At 40.1% G+C, this 22422-nt stretch overlaps 2 protein-coding genes across 3 annotated transcripts in view; one reads left to right on the top strand and one right to left on the bottom strand.

Annotated features, from left to right (window-relative positions):
* CCT6A (chaperonin containing TCP1 subunit 6A) lies at positions 1074-11307 on the bottom strand. Its single transcript, XM_018040601.1, has 14 exons — positions 11008-11307; positions 10503-10566; positions 9030-9164; positions 8038-8211; positions 7384-7487; positions 6693-6803; positions 6318-6477; positions 6151-6233; positions 5164-5260; positions 4699-4846; positions 4155-4288; positions 3346-3448; positions 2262-2334; positions 1074-2011 (listed from the first exon to the last, which is right to left on the bottom strand). The coding sequence occupies exons 1-14, from the start codon at positions 11142-11144 to the stop codon at positions 1939-1941; spliced, it is 1596 nt and encodes a 531-aa protein (XP_017896090.1). The 5' UTR covers positions 11145-11307; the 3' UTR covers positions 1074-1938.
* PSPH (phosphoserine phosphatase) overlaps positions 11383-22422 on the top strand; it is a 31142-nt gene continuing 20102 nt past the window's right edge. Inside the window, exon 1 of one of the 2 annotated variants that reach the window (XM_005697753.3) lies at positions 11383-11554. The gene's annotated coding sequence lies outside the window, so the exon portion shown is untranslated. Of the gene's footprint in view, positions 11555-19931; positions 20214-22422 lie in introns of those variants that run through there. The other variant, XM_005697752.3, reaches the window with a different exon arrangement.

The raw sequence follows: 22422 nt of genomic DNA, 5'->3' as shown, positions 1-22422 counted from the left end.
ACACCACCCTTATGACAGAAAGTGAAGAGGAACTCAAAAGCCTCTTTATGAAGTGAAAGGAGAGCGAAAAAGTTGGCTTAAAGCTCAACATTCAGAAAACGAAGATCATGGCACCTGGTCCCATCACTTCATGGGAAATAGATGGGGAAACAGTGGAAACAGTGTCAGACTATTTTTTTGGGCTCCAAAATCACTGCAGATGGTGACTGCAGCCATGAAATTGAAAGACGCTTACTCCTTGGAAGAAAAGTGATGACCAACCTGGATAGTATAGTCAAAAGCAGAGACGTTACTTTGCCAACTAAGGTCTGTCTAATCAAGGCTATGGTTTTTCCTGTGGTCATGTACCGATGTGAGAGTTGGACTGTGAAGAAGGCTGAGCGCCGAAGACCTAATGCTTTTGAACTGTGGTGTTGGCAAGGACTCTTGAGAGTCCCTTGGACTGCAAGGAGATCCAACCAGTCCATTCTGAAGATCAACCCTGGGATTTCTTTGGAAGAAATGACGCTAAAGCTGAAGCTCCAGTACTTTGGCCACCTCATGAGAAGAGTTGACTCATTGGAAGACTCTGATGCTGGGAAGGATTGGGGGCAGGAGGAGAAGGGGACGACAAAGGATGAGATGGCTGGATGGCATCACTGACTCGATGGACCTGAGTCTGAGTGAACTCCAGGAGATGGTGACGGACAGGGAGGCCTGGCATGCAGCGATTCATGGGGTCACAGAGTCAGACTGAGCGACTGAACTTATGTTAACAGCTGACTCACTGGAAAAGTCCCTGATGCTGGGAATGGTTGAGGGAAGAGGGCATCAGAGGAGAAGGCTGGATGGCATCACCTATGCAATGGATGTGAACTTGGACAAACTGGGAAATGGTGAGGGGCAGGGAGGCCTGGCGTGCTACAGTCCATGGGGTCACAAAGAGTCAGTCAGACACGACTGGGAGACTGAACAGCCTAGAGGCCTTGCCAGTTCAGAATCCCCTTAACTTGTGAACCACTGGATGGATTGATTTCCTTCCCTTTTATATGCAGATTCCTTTTGTACCCTGGAATACCATCTTGAGAGCACAGAAAGGTTTTAACTTCATATTTATTACACACTCACTGTAGGCAACTGCCAACTCCTCAAAACACAGTTTAGCAACACAACTTCACTTTCAAGGGCTTCGGATATACCTACTGTATTTTGTGCAGTAGACATGTAGAACAGTAACATGTAGAACAGTTAAGCAAAACAGGACACTAGAGGATTTAGGAAGGGTATCACTATAAGCAAAGGTTCTGACCTGTGAAAATAACCACCTTGCCAGAAAACCCATCTCACTAGTCCTTAGTCACCGTATCTTCAGTCATGTTTTTTATCCTCTGCCTTTTCTATTTTGCCACTTGATACTTTGATCTCTTTCAACCCCTCTTGCCTCTGGTTCCATCTTTCTACTCTCGATAACATAATACTTCTGGGAAGCATTTTAGCAAAGCTACTTTAAAAGCATGAAAAGTCCAAAGTATGCTCGGGAAGCAGGAATGCTTCAAAACTTTATGTTATTTAAGTCTTATGCTTAGTGACAGGGAACTACTGGAAATAAAATACATCCATTGGAAGAAATTATTACTATTAAAATGTTTTTCAATGATTATTTAATAACAAGGTAGATAACATATGCTTATCTAATATTTTTATATCACTGAGGGTAAAGCAAAATGTCCTGTTTACTGCATAAGTATGACTTGCTGTCTGTGGACCCTGCAGTGCAATTTTAAAAATACTGTAATAATTTCAGAACTTCAGAATCTGAATAGGTGCCAGTGTTCTCTCTTTTAATATGGGAAAAGAAAATCCTTTGAAGATCATTTGAAGCTTGGACCAAAATTCCATAGCTGTATTATTAGGATCACTCTGTAGTCTTCAGGATTCAGATACAAGGGAAGCTTCAATTCAACCCTTTAGAGAAGACATTCCAGCTCTCATGATCTCATCAACCAGGAGAATGTTGGTGGCAATCACAGTGCTGAAAAAGGGGGAAAAAATCAAGACGGCTCAGGTTTGAGGTATGAACTCTAATTCAACTCAATCTCCAACTTGTGCAAATTATGTCAAATTTCCCCCGTACCCCCCATACACATAAGTGTAACTTCAGTTGCTATACTTTCGACTGATTACATCTTCTTATGAAAGAAAATTAAACAAAATGTACCAATTTTAAAGAGTATGAAGGTTCCCTATGTGTTATTTTACAGTTCTGGCTTTCCCAAACTTACCAGGAGTGAAGAAGCTGTTTCTTTACACAATAGTTATCCCATATGCCTGCTTCTGCTGCTACCATTGGTTCACCTGAAAAGTAACTCAGTCTTCTTAAAATCACATACAGCAGGTTCATAAGATCAGAATGCTGTCTAAAAGAACTGATAAGAGCACTTTGTGCTGCTTTAATCATCAGTGGTTACTCATTTACTCTAGTATTAACTATGAGAACCCAAAGTTCCTCAATTAGCCCAATGTTGTATTACAGACCATGACTCCTATGCACAGCAGCTTTAATGAGTGGTTGATCTCTACTTAGAATACTTTCAGTGACAGGAATGCTCTATTTGGTTGCCAAACATTTGAACATGTATCTTTTTCTGGAGACATTCTTGTTTATCCATATTGAAGCACAGCATTTGAGCTATAATCTGGCAAGACAGGCTTATCATTTCCCTCATTCCAGAGAAACCTTTATTAACTGGGAATCTTGGAATTACATATACACATTATTATATATAAAATAGATAATAAGAACCTACTGTATAGCACAGGGAACTCTACTCAATACTCTATAATGATCTATATGGGAATAAACTCTAAAAAACAGAGTGGATATATAACTGACTCACTTTGCTGTACAGCATAAACAACACTGTAAATTAACTACACTCCAATAAAAATTAAAAAACTTTTTACATTAACTTGAATGTAAATGCTTCTGTTCACAATAGGTCTTCCACATACTGCAGATGTAGGTACATCTTCCACTTTCTACTTGTATGATCTGTATTACACTGGCCTAAGATCAGAGCCTTAATCATTTCATTAAGATTGGTTCTTAATGAAATGATTAAGAATTCTTAGATTTGGTTCCCTCTTCCAGCTTTTGCTATCCTCAGCCTGTTTTCACCCATAAATATGATCATCAAATGTATCACTTTAATCAAAGTCCCTGATAAAAAGGTGAATAAAGCAAGCTCAGTATGAAACCCTTCAACATACACCTGAACCACCTACCACAACTCAGCAATATCACCAAATCTGTACTCTACTTATAGAATCTAGACCTCCCGCTTCCAACAGCTGCATCCTCCTTACCAGTGTTCAAGTCCACACCCACAAGCTGACCGGATTCTGAATGTTCTGCTTGAACTTTAACTAGTGTTTCCTGAAGGTCAAAACCAGAATTCTGAGCAAGAACCTAAAGGAAACAAATGTAACTATTTCAAGACAGGAGCTATTAACTGATACTCAAGTCTAAAATAAAGAAATAGTATTTCAAACTAACAGTTAAAAAAAACTTTAATGAATGCAGACAGATATTAATGTTCACTTTACACAATGACTAATATACATTACTAACCCATTCACTAATCCACATCAATCTCAGCAATAACTAGCCATAAACTGTACCTTCAAATGAGCACACAATAGAAAACCAACATATTAATCTTCCTCCAACTCTCTGGGACCCCATAGACTGTAGCCTGACAGGCTCCTCTGTCAATGGGGACTGTCCAGGCAAGACTACTGGAGTGGGTTGCCATGCCCTCCTCCAGGGAATCTTCCCAACCCAGGGATTGAACCCAGGTCTCCTGCATCGCAGGCATTCTTTACCATATGAGCCACCAGGGGAGCCCGTATTAATCTTAGTTTAAAACAAATAAAAACAAAAAGCAAGCTTGTACTCCAGGATAAGTCCCACACTACAACTTCAGACAGTCAAGCCTCCTGTCCAGAGGAATCAATACATTAGATATCAAGAAACACCGGTTCTAATGTTAGGGTGAAAATGGATGATATCTATTTATTCAAATTCCACATTATGAAAAAACCCACATTAGCAAAAGCTTTCATCAGATGAATCAGTTTGGCATAGTTTAGAAAACTGTTAAAAGCATTCACACCTTGGGAATAATGAGCAATGCATCAGCAAATGCTTGAACTCCAAGCTGGGCCCTGCCCTTTACACTGGGCTTGTATTTAACCAGGGCTTCTGCCATCGCCACTTCCACTGCACCAGCACCTGGGACTACACAGCCTGTTGGGTGAGAGGGGAAGAGGAAAACACTAAGATACAGAGAACATAAACTGTTGACTTAATTATAAGGAAAAATATACATAAAATTAAAACACAAGAAAGCCATTAATTTGAGAATTCCATGTAACCACAGCAAGTTTAATACTGCATTTGAAAGCCATACAAGCAACATCTCAAACAACAGAGTGATTTAAGGAGCACATGGCAAATCCTGCAAGCTTTTAGTTCATTTGTATCCTCTTTTTAACAACAGCATGCTATGAAAAAACTTAGCATACTATCATACCATTTTAAAGGGAAAACTTTACTTTTGCATGGTGTCTGGCTGTGTAAACTACTGACAAAAAGAACACAGTATTCAGCCATGCCTTTTAGACTAGCAAAAAGAGTAAACACAGGGAGGATCTCACCATCATCAATAGCATTTTTAACCGCCCTCAAGCCATCTCTTATTGCATCTTTGATTTGAGTAAGCGTGTGCTTATTTGGTCCTTTGATCAATAACGTGACAGAGCGAGGATTGTTACATTTCTCAATAAAGGTGAACTTCTCTTCTCCCTGTGTGAAGAGACAGTATTTTAAAAAACAGGATACGGTTGTGCAAGGGATGACCAGAGGAGAGGGGCTTATGGAGGAATAAATGGGGGTATTAATAGGGCACCACACTGATCACATTAAAGCTAATAATTTCTTTGAAAAAAGGTCACATAAATGAAATGTGATTTTCCCATCAAGGGCTTATTATTACTATGCACAAATCATCAAAATGTATGTAAACAAAGCAAAAACATTACCCTGAGTTTGCAAGAATTTTTAACTACTGAAGAATTCATAAACCAAATAGTAGTATTATTTTGGGAAGAAAATACACTTACCAATGTATATTCATAGACAAGTCCTGCATGTCCCAAACAATCAGGATTCAGGTCATCAAGAGAATTTAGGGCTATCCCACCACAAGCAAGAGTCAGCCTGAAACATTCAAGTATTTTAAGGGAGATGCAGAAGTGCTTTTATTAGTTATATCTAGAGGTTAATTCTTTTTAGAAAGCAATCTTTTTCAGAATTACATACTAAAATCATGTTCTAAAATATATTTTACATAAGTCTTTCCATTTGCCACCAATCAGCTGAAAATTGGTCTTTTCTCCTAACCCTCCATTTAAACCACTCTTCTCAAGTCAGTAAACACTCCTCTGACATGAAATCTAAAGTGCACAAGAGCTCTGTGGGAGAAAGTATTCTCCAAAACCCCTGATGCAGTCTCTTGATAAGGAAAAAACGGTACCGTATAGGTCATCATTTCAAAAATAAAACAAGGATATATCAACACTCATAGCAGCACTATTCAGAAGAGCCAAGGTAGAAACCCAAAGAAATGTCCATGGACAGATATATGAATAAACGACATATGGTATTATTCATCCTGAAAAAAAAATGTGATCCCAATACATGCTACAACATGTATCAACTTTGAAAAGATTATGCTAAGTGAAAACACGCCAAATGCAGAAGGACAAATACTCCATGATTCCCTTACATGAGGTACCAAATTTGTAAGAGACAGTAAGTGGACTAGTATCTACTGGCAAGACTGTGTACAGCTATTGTTTAAAGTACAAACTTTCCGTTTGCGATGCAAATACTTCTGGAAACGACAATGGCACTAGGTGCACAACAATGTGAATTTCACTTTATGACACTGAATTGTACATTTTAAAGTTATAAATTTAATATTATGCATATTTTGTAAAAATAGAAAATTAGAAACTCACAAAAATAAGAGGGAAAAAAGGAATAATCCAAGTTAACTTGCAAAATAAAGTGAAATTCCTGTCACACAGATAATCTGCCACCCGTACCTTTCCATGTTTCTCCTTTTAGCTCTGCGCAGAGCTATAATGCCTTCTTTGGCAAGAGCGTCTAAGGAAAAGGGATCAATTCCCTGTAACAACAACAAAAGAAGTTTCAATATTTTACCATTAAAATAAAATAGATACAGACTAGTTTATAAAACAAGATTTTTCACCTTTTGATTAATAACAACAAATCCTTTATCTGAATCACCACAGACTTTCTTTTTCAGGTCGATTATTTTTTTAACTCTGTCCTCGATGAATTTCCTTTCAGCTTTCACTAACTTCTCTCTCTCCTCTGCACTCTTGTAAAAAAAGCCAGAATTCACTTCTCTAAAAAAGAAGTTACAGACAGGGGAGGAAATATTTAGCAAATGGTCACCAAGCTCCAATGCCACCCCCTGGTATGCTTTCAGAGGCTATTTCCTAGAATCCCTGGTGGAGGCATTTTGCTCTTTTGAGTGGAAACACTGAGTCTTAGGTGGGAAAAAAATTGACTAGACCCAAATGCCAAGCTCTTTTCTGTTTTTAAGGAGCTATAAACTCACGTTTTTTCATATTCTAATGACACGTTGCAAGTGAGAATGTATGCATCTTCTACTCTCTTCTTCATATCAGGATGCCGTGCCCCATGGTCCAAAACAAGGCCTCTGATTAAGCTGTTAAAACATGTAAGAGATTATTCTTACTCATTTCCAGATGGGGGTGTAAAATAGGCTAACAAAATTAAAACACTGAGACTGTATTGACAATTTTCACACAATCAACTTTATTTCTCGAGCTATTTGAATAGGACTACCTAAGAAGGTTCAACTGTGAAAACGCAAAATTCCAGAACATGACAAAAACAAGCCATTCAAATTAAAGCCACAACCCTTTCTTATACAGAAAATTCTCCACAGAAACAGTCACAATTGGTTGCTATTAAACTGGTGATCACCTCCTTTTAAAAATGTTTTTAAACTAGGTCTCTGAAATAATTATCTCTAAAATTCCTCAAAGTCTCCTATATGCTCTGTACTGAATAGTTCAATAAATGCCAAATGACTGATGCAGCTGACTTTCCAGGATCATTCTGACTATAAATACATAAAACTGACTTCAAGAGGTAACAGTGCTAAGTAAATGATAACTTGTCTAGGCAATATACATTAATTCAAAAAAAAATTAGGCAAAAATAGGTACTGTGTAAGCTTCAAATGTGTATGCTGAAGTATTTCATACCATTCTAACACCTACCTTGTATCTGTTTCAGATTTATGTTTCATCTCCATGATCTCAACCATGAAGAGGTCAATAGGTTCATCTTGTTTTTTAATGGCCAAAATGGAGTCCACTACGGCCTGCAACAGGAGTGTAACCATTCAATGAATTTTATTTGTGGAAGTTGAGACATATATAGTACTTATTCTTCACAAATGTTTAAAGCAGTTTTTGGTCTTTGAAAACCTCTGAACTGATCTAAGTCTTTTTCTACATGCTAACAGAACAGAATGTACTATGTGTAAAGGGCTGGAGTAATTTACATTCCTGAAACCTCTATTGTAATTAAAGAATCATCGACACCCCTACAATGAAAAATACTGACAACAAGAACCTTTTTAATAATAAAATCTCCATTTTATAAACCCCCTTTACTGAAAGGTCTGATTATACCTTTGTAACCTGGCCAGGAATATTATTAATACTATGGTTTTCTCACTTTACTTCTTCTAGGGACACAGATCAGGTTATTACTGCCACAAAAATGAACTTTATGGCCAATCGAATACTTAGTTGACACAGTATGACACTGTGAAGAGTTGCAATGAGTAAGAATACTGATATTTCCAGTTGCCAGGGGTTCTCAGTATAGGCATAAAGTACCAGACACATGCCAAACTTAACACATACCTCTGTTAAGACATCAGCAAGTTCAGCATGAACTTTAGTTCGTAGAGATGTTCTGGCCACGTCTATAAGTGTTTCCCTGTCCATCTCTTTGCTTACTTTGACTTGTTCCAAAAACTGAAGTGCCTTTTCCTTTGCAGCTTCAAATCCTTCTGTAATTATTCTGGGATGAAGACCCTATAGTAAACACAAAATTACAAAATACCACTAACACTAGAAATCTTCAGGTAGATGCAACTACTGTTCATTACAAAGCAAAATTTATGAAAGTTTATTCTGGATCATTCATACCCTTAAACACAATTAATATAATGTGCTGACTTTCTGAATACATTTAAAAGGATAAATAGCCCTTTCAATGCAGAGGAAAAGAACAGACATTACTCTAGCACAGAGTCAAAGCCAAGGGAACTACAAAGCACACTTGGGTGTTCACTGTGCAAACCACAAGGGATAATGCCCAAAACTCAAAATTGTGTCTTAACAATTTGACTATTACGTCTTTTCTATAGGTAATCTGGAATTAATTCACATCATTTCCTAATGAAAAACAGGGAGACTCTGTTTTTCAGACTGTCTCTCTCTTCCCAAGAAATCCTTCCTACATCAGATTAGTACCAAGGTTTGCTTTACCCTTGGAACTACTGAAAATTTAAAAATTTATGGCATTCTTAAATTTTGTTGACTTTTTCCTTAAAAATATACCATCTTGAATATCTCATTTCTATAGCTATGCTATAAACATGGAATGCAACTTGATTGAAAAAACAAAACAAAAACACCTTTCAGGCCAACAAAGATTCTTCAACTTATCGAGGATCACAATAAATTTGTCAGACAAGGATACAGACTCTGGTTCCCAGATTTAAGCCCTCTGCTCTTTACATTCCATTATATGGCCTCAGCTACTATCAGTACATCAGTTTGTAAGAGTCAAACTGAGATTATTTCTTATTGACAACAAAGTATCAAAGAAACACAAGAATCATGTATACTTCAGAAATGTAGAGATCCGCCTGCTTCAGCAGCTCTCCAATGATGAGGACGTTGGAAGTGGTACCATCACCGGTTATGTCATCCTGGGCTGTTGCTACTTTGGCTATTAAGGAGGCTGTTGGGTGCTGAATTTGCTGCAAGTAGAGAAAGAGAAAAATTCCTTAAACAACTTAAAATTAAAATAGTCCAAATATACCTTAAAATGTGTAAATGGCTAATCTATTTGCATAAAATGTCAAAGTATGCAGCTACAAATTGTTCTGATTAAAAACTCATGATTAGCTATTCTATCAGTTTATGATGATAGTAACATTTTCATGTATAAATTTACTTCTCAGATTATCTTGACTTTACTGATGAGGAAATATGAGGCCCAGTGAAGGTTTACTCAAGGTAATGGAGCTAACAAGTAATAGTAACAATTTCAAATCCATGCAAGCCTCTTTATGACAAATGTAGGATTCTTGTAAGAATAAACCAAGTGCCTTTTAAAAATGAAAGCTCAGCAGCCCAGTTATTATTTGGCACTGCACAAACAATTTAAAACGGAAAAAAACCAACTTAGCCTCTTTAGCAAATATTACCACAGCGGATGTTAAGTCACTGTGGAACAGTTTTGGAAGAAGAGAATATTCATGTTTGTCACCCACAGAGTCTTAACTACAAAGTATCCCATCATGGCTCCTGCACTGTTTTTGTCTCCTTATTGTACAGCCTTTTATGTCTTTAGGGACACTGACCCTTTTAAGAATCTAAGCAGACTAGCTTATTAGATTAGGTAAAATTAAATAGTCAGATAAAGATAGCTTTTCTGACATCAACTTTAAACTATGACTCCTATTTTTCTCTGCAAGCAGAGGCCACCACTTAACCCACCAACAAAAACTACACCTTCCAGATTAGCTAATTCACACTGAAGATATTAACAAAACACCTGGACATTGAAGGCATGATACACTATTTTCAAAGCCTTAAATCTTATTTTAAACTCAAAACATAGGCAAGTCATTTCCTTTTCTAGGATTTTAACTGTTTTGGGGAACTTAGGGAAATGACTGCTCCTCTCAATAACCTCAGATTCTTAGTCACTGGGACTTTAAAAATGGTAGTTTTATTTCTCCTTCAGATGGTGGTGGAGAACTGTGATGTAACACACAAGAACTGTTGTCTGAAAAAGTACAACCATTCTGTCGCATTTTGCCTATGTCATTCCTCTTAGTTCTTCAGGTTTTATTAGAATTTTAATTAACACCCTTTAAATAAAGCCTTAAATGGCAAGAGTAGGGGATTTGATAAAAGTAAGTTTATTAGACTCCAAGGCCCCTCACTATTCGCTACTGTCAATAATAGTACTGATAACATTTTTTCCTACTCTTTCCACTGTCTGGAAAACTACCTTTTGAGAGTAAAAATCTTCCTACAAATCAAATATACTACGGAAAACCAAGACACTTTGGACAGCAGCCTCTCACCATTTCATGAAGCAGCACATTTCCATCTTTAGTGAGTTTGATGTCTCCAGCACCAGAAACAAGCCTGTTCAATGGGCAGAAATGAATCGTACTGTGACTTTTTCAATGGAGATCAAGTTAAGAGGCCCTAACAAGCGGGTTTTACCTAGATCTTCAGGAGCTGGGGCCAAGGGGTTGGTTCTCTGCACCCCGGTAACAGGGATGGCGCAGTGCTCACCCCTCTCCTGTCTGGGAAAGTCTGAAAAGGTGCTCAAGTCCTAAGCGCGGGGGCGGGGGGGCGCCGCGCACGCGGGCAGCTTTGTTCTCGGTGGAGGAGGAGTCGAGCACCAGGAAACCGACTGGGCAAGAAATAAAACCCCACCGGGACAATACGGGGAAGAAGGGCAGCAGTGGCGAGCGCACAGGCCCAGAGGCGGCGAGCTCCAGGCCTCGGTCCCCGGCGCAGGCCCGGGACAGCGCGAGGTGCACGGTGCCCACCCGCCCCTCCCCGCCAGTCCCGCCTTACATCTTCATGGTGCCCTTAGGCCCCAAGTTGGTTCTCAGCACGTCCTGCAGCCCCCGGGCCGCGCTGATGTTGACCGCCAACGCCGCCTGGGCTCGGGCCACCTCGGCCTTGGGGTTCAGGGTCTTCACGGCCGCCATAGCTGACCCAACAGAGGAAGATAAGGGGACGCGGCGTGGCGAAAAGCCCTGAGCCGGTTCAGCGTGGCTAGGAGGCGCTATCCGGGCCTTCTGGAACAGTCGGGCGCGCCGGGCCCGCCCCCAGCGTGCCCGCGCGCCGCCGCCATTGGGCCGCGGGCCGGCCGGCGCCGCTCATTGGATCGCGGCCGAACGTAGCCCCGACCCTCGCGTCGGCCGCGGCGCCATTGCGTTCGGGCGGAGCGTGTATCCCTGCGACCGGCAACCGGGCCTCCCGGGGCTCCAGTGTCACAGGTGGTTGGGTTCCGGCTTGGCGGACCCCGAACCTGAGGACGTAGGCGGAGCGAGCTCGTCGGCGCGTGATTGGAGAGGCGGCTGCTCTTTCGTGGAGTTCTGCGGCCTCAGGGTGTAGGGTGGGTCTCCTCCATTCCGCACTCGCACCCTTTACTTCTTCCCTCCCTTTTTGAGTTTATCCCGGTGACCAGAGTTTTCTGGACTATGTACAGTGTGCTGGACGGCGTTCTAGGTGCTTTGGCGGTTACACAGTGGGCCTGAAAAGGACCCTTGCCTAGTATCCTAGGGCCTAGGGAAGAAGAGATATAAGGCAAGGTGGAAAGTGCTAGAAGCCTTTAGAAAGCTACCAGATTGGGGCGATGGCAGTTGAGAAGCAAGAGTCGGCTCACCCTTCGGGCTTATGCTGAGACCTCAGGGTCTCAAGGCACGTTTGAAAACTCAAACTCGGCCAAGCGGTGGTGTCCAGCCTGTGAGAGGACTCCCTTATTCTGAAAGATGTCCACAGTTGTTTCTAGTATCCAGTTCCCGCCTCCCACCTAGATACCAGGTATTCTCTGATATTTTGTTTTATTTTTATAGGTCATAGCTAAAATTGTTCAGAATGTAGAAGGTGCCAAAGGGTATATGATGAAAAGTATTTCTCCCTCCTCTACTTCAGTTTTCTCTTGATGTATATATACCTTTAGATACTCTGAATTTCCCAGATGCTGTCTGGCTTTCTAAATAAATAGGTATATAAATATTTTTTAAAATCCCCACCCTCACAAAATGGCAAATTATAATAGACGCTGTTGGGTGTGTCACACTTAAAGTATCCTGAAGATGCTAACATATCAATATAAAAATATGGGATTCCTCATTTTTTTGTTTGAACAGCTGCATGGTATTCTTTGTAAGAATGACCTGACTAGCCAGTCACCTACTGGTTGGCTTTTAGGTTGTTCCCAATCTTGTCTTTCCAAGGCTGCAGTAAATATCCTGGTATGTAATGCTTTTCAGTGGCTTTTTATATTTGAGAATCAGAAAAGCATGCGTATGAGTTACACAGTAGGAGATACATGATTAGTCCTAAAGATCCTTTCTTAATCCACAAGAAGCACATAGCCTAGTTAGGGAGATAAACTTGTAGACAATGACAATGAGCAGTAAAGATTCGGGTGTTATAATTAAGGGATGAATGAAGTGCTGTGAGCATGAAGGTATTAACAGCATCAGGGAAGGCTTTTTGGAGGAGGTGAGGTTTTTTGTTTCGGCCACACTGCATGACATGTGGGATCTTAGTTCCCCTACCAGGGATCGAACCCTGGCCTCATACATTGGGGGCCTGGAGTCTTAACCACTGCCAGGGAAGTCCCTGAAGGAGGTGAGTTTTGAACAATAAGTAGATACTTTGCAGGAGAAGAGAGCCTAGGAGAGTGATGTCTAACAGGAAGACTGGGAGGGCCTGTCAAGCCCAACCGAAGATGTGTGCATAGAATGGAGGGTGAAAGGTTGCAAGAGACAAGTTCAGGGAAGTAGCTTGTCCTGACTGTCAGGGCCTGGTTTCCTGCTGGCAGTGAGAAACCAAAGAACTAGTGATGAAGATATTAGTGGAATGGAGGATGAACTAAGGGAGAAGGCTGAGGATAGGGCAATCAGAAAGGTGTTGAAAACCAGAGGATGCTGCTGCTGCTCCTGCTGCTAAGTCGCTTCAGTCGTGTCCGACTCTGTGCGACCCCATAGACAAGAGCCCACCAGGCTCTGCCATCCCTGGGATTCTCCAGGCAAGAACACTGGAGTGGGTTGCCTTTTCCTTCTCCTGTGCGTGAAAGTGAAGTCGCTCAGTCGGGTCTGACTCTTTGCGGACCCGATGGACTGCAGCCTACCAGGCTCCTCCGTCCATGGGATTTTCCAGGCAAGAGTACTGGAGTGGGGTGCCATTGCCTTCTCCAAGAGGATGATGAAAGCATATTTAATGACACAAGGGAGAAAAGCATGGTTTAAATAGCATGTGTAATGTGTTCTCATTTTTTATAACCATTCCCCAGGCATCAGCTCAAAGGGCAGAGGCCATCAAAATATTAACATGGACTATATTAAAAACATTCAGAATATTTTCATTTTTGCAGTACCCACACTTTATGTGTCCATGAAAGGGGGAGGCAGAAGTATTTACAGGAAAATATGTAACATACAAAGTATGTCCATTATCTTATTTTTATTAAATCATATTGAGCTAATAAACATTTTTATTAAATCAGTTACCTATATATGTATATATGATTTAATAAGCATATATATAAAGGAAAGGATGTCCTCAAAATGTTTAACATTTTGTTTCTGCCAATTTTATAGGTGAAAAATGATATCTTAAAAGTTTCATTTGTTTAGAGTGATGTTGAGTGTATCTTATAAGTAGGAGCCATTTGTATTTTTCTGTGAACTGTCTAGTCATGTCTTCTGTTTTGTATTTGGTTTCTAAATATTCATAGGAGCTCTTGATGTTTTCTGTGTTGCAGTGAATTTGTCCTAGTGTTATTTGTATTTTGTATTTATGCCTTTTTTCCAATTAAACATTTATTTTTTTCATATAGTCAGATGTTTCCTTTTTTTATGCGTGTTTGAATTTTGTGCTATGCTGTGTAAAGTAGGCCTTACACACTTAAGTGTTTTAAAAAATTTCCCATGTTTTCCTGTGTATTTTCAAGATTCTCTGTTTCATTTTAAAGTTTGATTCATTTAGAATTTAATAAGGAATGAGATAAGAATTTGTGATAGAATAAAAAATATATGTTGTCTTTGGCCCTGATTCCTAGAACCTAACTAAAACCATGGTTTTCTGAGTGATAGGGGTGTCTTTTGTTACCTACTACAGTCCCCTTTAGAATACACCTGAGTCTTTGCTAATGAGGTGTGAGTCAAAGTAGGGAGCCTAGATAACCTCAGATAGAAGCTGGTCCCTAGAGAGAACAAATGGGATTAGAGGATGGGAAATCTCAGCCCGCTACCCCCAACCTCCAGAGAATGGATGGGGTGGAGGTGGGTTATAAAAATGCTTGAACACTCTGTGAATGTGTGACATTGATGTCCTGGTAGCATGGTATACCCAGAGGGCGTGGAATCTGTTCACTCCCCTCACACCTGGTCCTGAGCATCTCTTCCATTTGGGTGTGCCTGAGTTGTATCCTTTATAGTAAACTACTAAGTCAAGTGATTTCCTGAGTACTGCATCAGTCTCAGCAGTTTTCAGTTTCCCCTATAGAAGGGATTATGGAAACCCCCAAATTTGTAGCCAGGTTGGACAGAAGTGTGGATAGCTTAGAGACCCTGGACTTGTAACTAGTGTGTGAAGTGGAGACAGTCTTGTGAGACTGAGCCCTTAACTCTAGATAGTGTCAGAATTGAATTGAGTTTCTGGATGGCAGTTGGTGTCTGAGAACTGGAGAATTAGTTATTGACGTTTGGGAAAAAATTCACACAACCCCCATTTTTTTTTTCCAGGAATAATGTTTTCTACCATGACTGTAGTTATTAGCATGTGCTACATTCCCAGGTGTCTCCGGATCTACTTTGGATGGTATTCACTTGTGTACTGTTGCAAGTATACACACCATATTGTTTCATTTACTATAGTTTTACAATATGTTTTAAAATTTGGTAGGGCCAGATCCTCTTCATCTTTTTTCAGAAAATTTCTGGCTATTTTGTATGTTTGTTTTTCTTTTTAAATGAATGATAGAATTGATCTAGTTTTTAAACATCTCTTTTTTTTTTGGATCATAGGTTGCTTTCAAAGCATGTATTACTTTTCAAGTAAAACATATGTTTAATAGGTAGAATATTCAAATTAATGCAATAGAAGTAGAGCTAGTGAAAGGCCAAGGGGTTAGAGGCATTTCTGACAGAATTTCAAAATATATGCTACATAGTTACCATTTATAGACTAGGAGTCTGAAGAGCTCAAGAAAATTCCAGAATAGGGGCAGGTTTTGTATGAGGAGGTGGAGTAATAATACTGATTTGGGTTAATGTTTTTCCTTTGTTGGCCACTCATTCTTTGAGTGTCTACTTTGTGGCACTGTGCTTAGAGTAAATAGACACATGAAAAGAGAAGGCCCCTCCAAAGATTTCCTTCCCAGTGAAGAGACAAACATACACCAGCACACATAAGGTACACAGTGTACTGAAAACCTAGAATGGTATATATGATCTCAGTTCCATGCTATTATAGAAGACTTGCTAAAGCAAATCTTTTTCCTAACTATTGAAAAAATGTATTTGATTTTCTTATTATAAAAATAATACACAAAAAAATACATAATCATAGAAAAAGTACCAAAAGCAAATAAATTTAAATTCATAATTGCATAACTTAGAGATGACTGTGATGGTTAATTTTATGTGTCAATGTGACTGGGCCATGCTGCTGCTGCTGCTGCTGCTAAGTCACTTCAGTTGTGTCCGACTCTGTGCGACCCCATAGATGGCAGCCCACCAGGCTCCCCTGTCCCTGGGATTCTCCGTCATGGTGCCCACATATTAGGTCAAACATGTTTCTGGACATTTCTGTGAAGGTGTTTTTTTTTTCAGATGAGATTAACATTTATTAATAAATTGGTGGATTAAATATACTCTGTTGTAAAGCAGAGTATCCTACATAATGAGTGGGCCTCCTCAGCTGAAGGCCTTAATGTAATCAAACACTTGTCTCTGTCCCCCTAGCAAGATGGGATTCTGCCAGCAGACAGCCTTTGGACTCTGCGTTTCTTCTCTGTGCCTCCCGTCAGCCAGACTACCTTGCAGATTTTGAGTTTACCAAACCTCTACGGTCATGTGACCCAGTTCCTTAAAGGAAATCAATCTTGGACTTCCCTGGTGGTCCAGTGGTTAAGACTCCACACTTCCACTGCAGGGGGAAAGGGTTCATTCCCTGGTGTGGGAACTAAACTAAGATCCCGTTTGCCATAAGGTGTGCCAAAAAAAAAAAAAAAGGAAATCAATCTCTCATTAAAAAAAAAAATAATTTTGTTTATTTATTTTTGGGTGCACTGGGTCTTTGTTTCCGTGTGAGGGCTTTCTCTAGTTTCAGAGAGTGGGGGCTGCTATTCATTGCCGTGCATGGGCTTCTCTGCAGTGCAGGAGGCTCTAGGCACACTTCTTCAGTAGTTGCAGCTTGCAAGCTCTACAGCACAGGCTCAGCGGTTGTGGTGCACAGCTTAGTTGCTCCACATCATGTGGAATCTTCCTGGACCAGGGACTGAACCCCTGGCCCCTGCATCGGTAGGCGGATTCCTATCCACTGTGCCACCAGGGAAGTCCTCTCTCTCTCTCATTTTAACAGCAGATGATGCCCTAAATATCTTCACTTTAACAGCAGATACCCTGTGAGGTTGGTTGTGTGTGTATGTGTGTATATATAGATAGATAGATATACATCCTGTTGGTCTTGTTTCTCTGAAGAATCTTGACTAACTAAATAAAGCTGCAAAAGGAGCAGAAATTTTAAGAATGAATTTTCTTTTTTTTGGGCCATGCTGTGCAGCATATGGAATCTTAACTCCCTGACCAGGGATCAAACCTGTGCTACCTGCAAAGTAAGTGCAGACCTAAGAGAAGTTACTTTAAATATGTATATTTAAATTTTATTAAAGTATAGTTGATTTACAATGCTGTGTTAATTTTTGCTGTATAGCAAAATGATTTAGTTATACATGTGCTTACTCGCTGAGTCATGTCCGCCTCTTTGCGACCCTGTGGACAATAGCCCACCAGGCTCCTCTGTCCATGGAGATTCTCCAGGCAAGAACACTGGAGTGGGTTGCCATGCCCTCCTCCAGAGGATCTTCCAACCCAGGGATTGAACCCAGGTCTCCCACGTTGCAGGCAGATTCTTTACCATCTGAGCAGGGAAACCCTTAGTTATACATACATATATATATATATATGAGGAAATACATATATATATGTATTTTCTCATTTTTTTCCATTATGGTTTATCACAGGATATGGAATATAGTTCCCTATACTATACAGCAGGACCTTGTTGTTTATCCATCTTATATATGATACTTTGCATCTGCTAATCCCAAACTCCCAATCTTTCCTACTCCCAACCCCCACCCCCCTTTTGGCAACCACAAGTCTATTTTCTATATCTGTGAAGCCAAATAATGCAGCGAGGTAAATTCTTCATTCTTTTTACTCCCCAGAGTTAACAACTATATAGAGACTCAGATATATAATCATATACTGCACATGTTTATAGATATACATAGAGTTCTGTTTTCAAAACTGGGAATCAAGCTGTATATAATGTTCTGCAGCCTGCTTTATTCATGACATATCATGGATCTATTTCCAGGGTATGACTTATTTGACTCACACAGTCTTATATGTGACTCCTGACAACTCATTTATGACTTTCTTCTGAGTATATTCTTTTTTTCTTTCTTTAATTTTGGCTGCACTGGGTCTTCCTTACAGTGTTCGGGGTTTCTCTCATTGTGGTGAGTAGTTGCCCCACACGGCATGTGGGATCTTAGTTCCCAGATGGGATCAAATCCATATCCCCTGCATTGGAAGGTGGATTCGTAATCACTGGACCACCAGGGAAGTCTCTGAGTGCATTCTTGAGATGGAATTGCTGGGTCATAGAAAATGTACAGGTTCAGTGTTGCTAAATAATACTATATTGTTTCCTAGAGTGACTGTCCAGGGTACTATATTTTAGAAGGCTATTTTCTTAGCACTGAATTAATTTATAAAAATAGCACTTTTGATTTTGATTCTAAAATAATCATTAGAAAATGTGTTAGCTTATAGAAATATGATCTATAGAAAACCTTTCAGGGATACTAGTATTACTTGTATTAATAACCAGTTATGATTAAATGCAGTATTAACTTCTTAATAACCAGTTACAATTAAAACTGCAAATTAATTTGTTAATGTTTTTATTAGACTTACAATATGTTTATATTTGGTTCAGGTATGCTATTTACCATTTCTGCAGAAGAACAACAATGAAGCATATTAAAATCTGTTTTATATAGTTATCCCTTGTCTGATTGTTCCATGTATCTGTGACTACTCATTAACCTCCACTGGAAATTTTTTTTTTTTGCCTTGTTGCATGGCTGGTGAGATCTTAGTTCCACAACCAGAGATTGAACCTGGGCTCCTGGCAGTGAGAGCCTCCTGGCAGTGAGAGTCCTAACCACTGAATGACCAAAAATTCCCTGGACAATTATTTTTTTTCTAGTATGTGTTCTAGCTAAACAGTGTGCAGTGTGTACAACACTGCCACCTCACATCCACAAGTGTTAATACAGGTGTGAATGTGAGGTGGGTACAGGCATCATAAGTAGTTGACAGATTTTATTTGGTATATTTTACCTGAAATCTATTTAACATTAAGCATCTATGAAATATGAATAATAGCAAAAATGAACTCTTCTACTGTTTCTTTTCCTCTTGAAATAAACTCTCAATTACCATTTTAATACTTATATACAAGTATTTGGTGTTTATCACCTTGTTTCTTCTATTCCCCCATATTTCTAAATTACTTACCATAGGCTATAAACAGGTTCTTGACAAGATTATTTTTTAGACCCTCTTATTTTGTTCTCCCCTATTACTTACATAATCTTTTACCTCATATTTCAAATCATCAAAATTCCTCCTTCTTGTCCTTCATCAAAACCATCCCTGGCAGATCTGGGAAAAACTGAATGGGTTGTGCCCCAAACCTGCAAACATTTTCTTACTGATGAAATGTGAGAATATTGAACTTCAAAGTCAATTGTGACCTCGGAGCCTCAGGACTCTTGTTTCTGTATAGAACTGTGTTTTTTGAGAGGTCTGGTAGCAAAGGGCAGGGATGCTGTGTCCCAGCCTCGCTCCAGCATCCCCTCTGTGTGAATCACCAGTTTGGAGGGAGCCTGCAGACGTGAACTGTCAGTATCAGAGGTTTCCGTTGTTTTAGGGTAGGACCTCATTGCCTAGTTCCAGACAGCTCTGCCCAAAGGTAAACGTTTGTGGGCAATGACTCCTTATTTATAGTAGTCAACATAAAACCAGCTAGGCAAGTGATACCAAGAAGAAAGTAAGAGGACCCCCTCAAAAAGCTGGGGGTGCAAAGACTCATTTTGTCACTCATGGTTTTCTGCATTTTAGCTGCGAATGTGAGCAGTTTTTGCAGTTCTCTTGGGACTTAAATTCCTACAAGAGCATAAAGCCAAGTGTGGATTGAAAAAAAAAAGCCCCTAGGGGGCTTTCGTTAATTGCAAAATCGGTACAGAGGTCCCTCTCTTCTCTCACCGACTCTTATCCCAAGTGGGTAGTGACGGTGGGGAGCGCTGGGAAAGGACCGGAGCTGTGGCATTCCTCTTCTGCAAAGTGGAGGTGGAGTGGCTCGCGGCTTCGCAGGAAAGCGTCCACCGCCAAATGCAAGTCGAGGTCTGCCAGCGCCGAGCCCCCGGCGGCAGGAGGGGGCGGGCTCAGGCAGTCCCTCCCTCGGGGGCGGGGCCAAGGGCTTCTTCCCATCCCGGCTCTGCAGAGAGGAGGTCTTGCAGGCTCCAGTTGAGTATAAAACAGATGCAAATCCCGCAAGAAGCCACCGCACTTGTCAGCGGATCTGGTGATTGATAAAGTCCCTGGGGCTCTGCACCGGTCACCTCCCTCAAGCTCCACAACTGAACGTCGGAGCCAACCCTCGGCCCCTTGCAGTCGGAACTTTACAGCCGCGGGAGAACTGAAGGCGGTGGCAGCGGCCCAGGAAGGAGCAGCAGCGCCGGGGTAAGTCTGGGCAAGTGTTTGTCTCGTCGTGTGCCCAACTTTCTGATTGAGCGGCCCGCCTGTCCTATACCCGGGGCCTTTATGATTCTGCATTTCTTTCTCTTAATCGGAGTAGGTAAATTATGTCATGGGATTTCAAGGCTTTCTTTTCATCCTGTTACTTTTGATGGTTTTCACTTGTTTTATCCTACTGCTGCCTGTTACCAAACAGCATGAATGAATGATGCAATCCCACATAGGGGAGTCATCAGTTCAAGAGTAGGAAAAGTTCCAGAATTTAGAGTTGCAGTGTCTGACTTCGTCAACTTCTTTTTCATCAGAATTCGAATTTTAAATATGTACTTACCAGATACATTGTTATACGGCTTCAAGCCGGGAATTAAATAAATAATGCTTCCATTCATCAAACTTAACGTTCTAAGTTTTCCTTATATGTGACCTGCACATGGTGTTTACTCTTGAAATATTTGACTACGGAATTGGAATGAAGATCAGGGAAGAAAAATGAAGTCCAGAGTTTGTATATGTTATCTCCACTGCCTGATGTGTTTTCAGTGTAATGATGCCAGTCCTGTCGCTTTCATATTGGAAAACAAAGTACTAGGATGTTTTAAGTTTTCGGATTATCTGATACATGTCTAATAACTTTTCTTTTTTGGCCGGGAAACTCGCCATGAGAAATCTTAGTTTTTCCCTGACCAGGGATCAAACTCAAACCACCTGCTTTTGAAGCAGAGTCTTAACCACTGAACCACCAGGGAAGTATCCCTTATAACTTATTTTTAAGCTTACATTTTATTGATGTATAATCTAATGCAACAGTATGCACCCATTTTAAGTGTACATTTTGATGAATTTTGACAACGTACGCACTTATATTCACCATCACAATAGAATACTTCCATCTCCCCTAAAAGTTTCCTAGGGTGTCTATAATGATTTTTGTCATTATAGCATTTGTTGGTATTTTCTAGAGTTTCATATAAACAGAATCATACTTTTGTGTCTGGCTCCTTCTGGTCAGTATAATATTTTTTAAAATATTTATTCATGTTATGATGGTGGTTGGTTTAGTAACTAAGTCATGTCCAACTCTTGTGAACCCATGGACTGTGGTCTGTGAGGCTCCTCTGTCCATTTAATTCTCCAGGCAATAATACTGGGGTGGGTTGCCATTTCCTTCTCTAGGGGATCTTCCTGACCAAGGGATCAAACCTGGGTCTCCTGCATTGCAGGCAGATTTTTTACCAATTGAGCTATTCATGTTATAGTATGCATTGGTAATTTATTCCTTTTTTATTGCCGAGTAGTGTTCTGTTTATCCCTCTATCTATCAGTGACGTTTATTCTAGTTTTGGGCTATCATGAATAAAGCTGCTTTGAATATGTTTTCATTTCTCTCAAATACACCTCCAGATATGGGATTGATGACTGACTCTTACAGTAAGTAAATGTTTAATTTCATAAGGAACTGCCAAACTGTTTTCCAAAGTGGTTGTACAATGTTGCATTGTATGAGAGTTCCAATTGTTCCATGTTCTCACCAATACATGATATTGTCGATCTTTTTTAAGTTATTTTTCTTTTGAGCTTATTTGCACATCTTTTTTGAAATGCCTTTTAGGATCTCTTTTTGCTCATATTTTAATGGGTTGTGTGTTTTATTGAGTTGTAAAAGTTCTTCATTCTAGATAAAAGTCCTCTCAAATATGTGGATTGTGAATGTTTTCTCCCATTCTGTGACTTACCTTTTTTTCCCGTTCCTTAATGGTGTCTTTTGAAAAGTTTAATTTTGATGAAGTCCAATCTATCATTTTTTCCTTTTATTATTCATGCTATTTGGGTTTTATTTAAAAAATTTTTTTACCAATTATGGTTGTTCTACTAGGTATCTATCCCTGCATAACAAATAATCCCCAAATTAGGCAGTTTTAAAAGACAAACATTTATTTTCTTAGAGTTTCTGTGGCTCAGAAGTCTAGGAACAGCTTACCTGGGTGGTTCTGGATAGGGTCTCTTAAGGGGTTCCCTGGTGGCTCAGAGGGTAAAGCATCTGCCTGCAATGCAGGAGACCGGGGTTTGATCCCTTGGTCAGGAAGATCCCCTGGAGAAGGAAATGGCAACCCACTCCAGTACTCTTGCCTGGAAAATCCCACGGACAGAGAAGCCTGGTAGACTACAGTCCATGGGATCGAAAAGAGTTGGACAC

The sequence above is a fragment of the Capra hircus genome, chromosome 25, assembly GCF_001704415.2.
Source record: "Capra hircus breed San Clemente chromosome 25, ASM170441v1, whole genome shotgun sequence".
Lineage (NCBI taxonomy): Eukaryota > Metazoa > Chordata > Mammalia > Artiodactyla > Bovidae > Capra > Capra hircus.
This window is presented reverse-complemented; position numbering and strand designations above follow the sequence as displayed.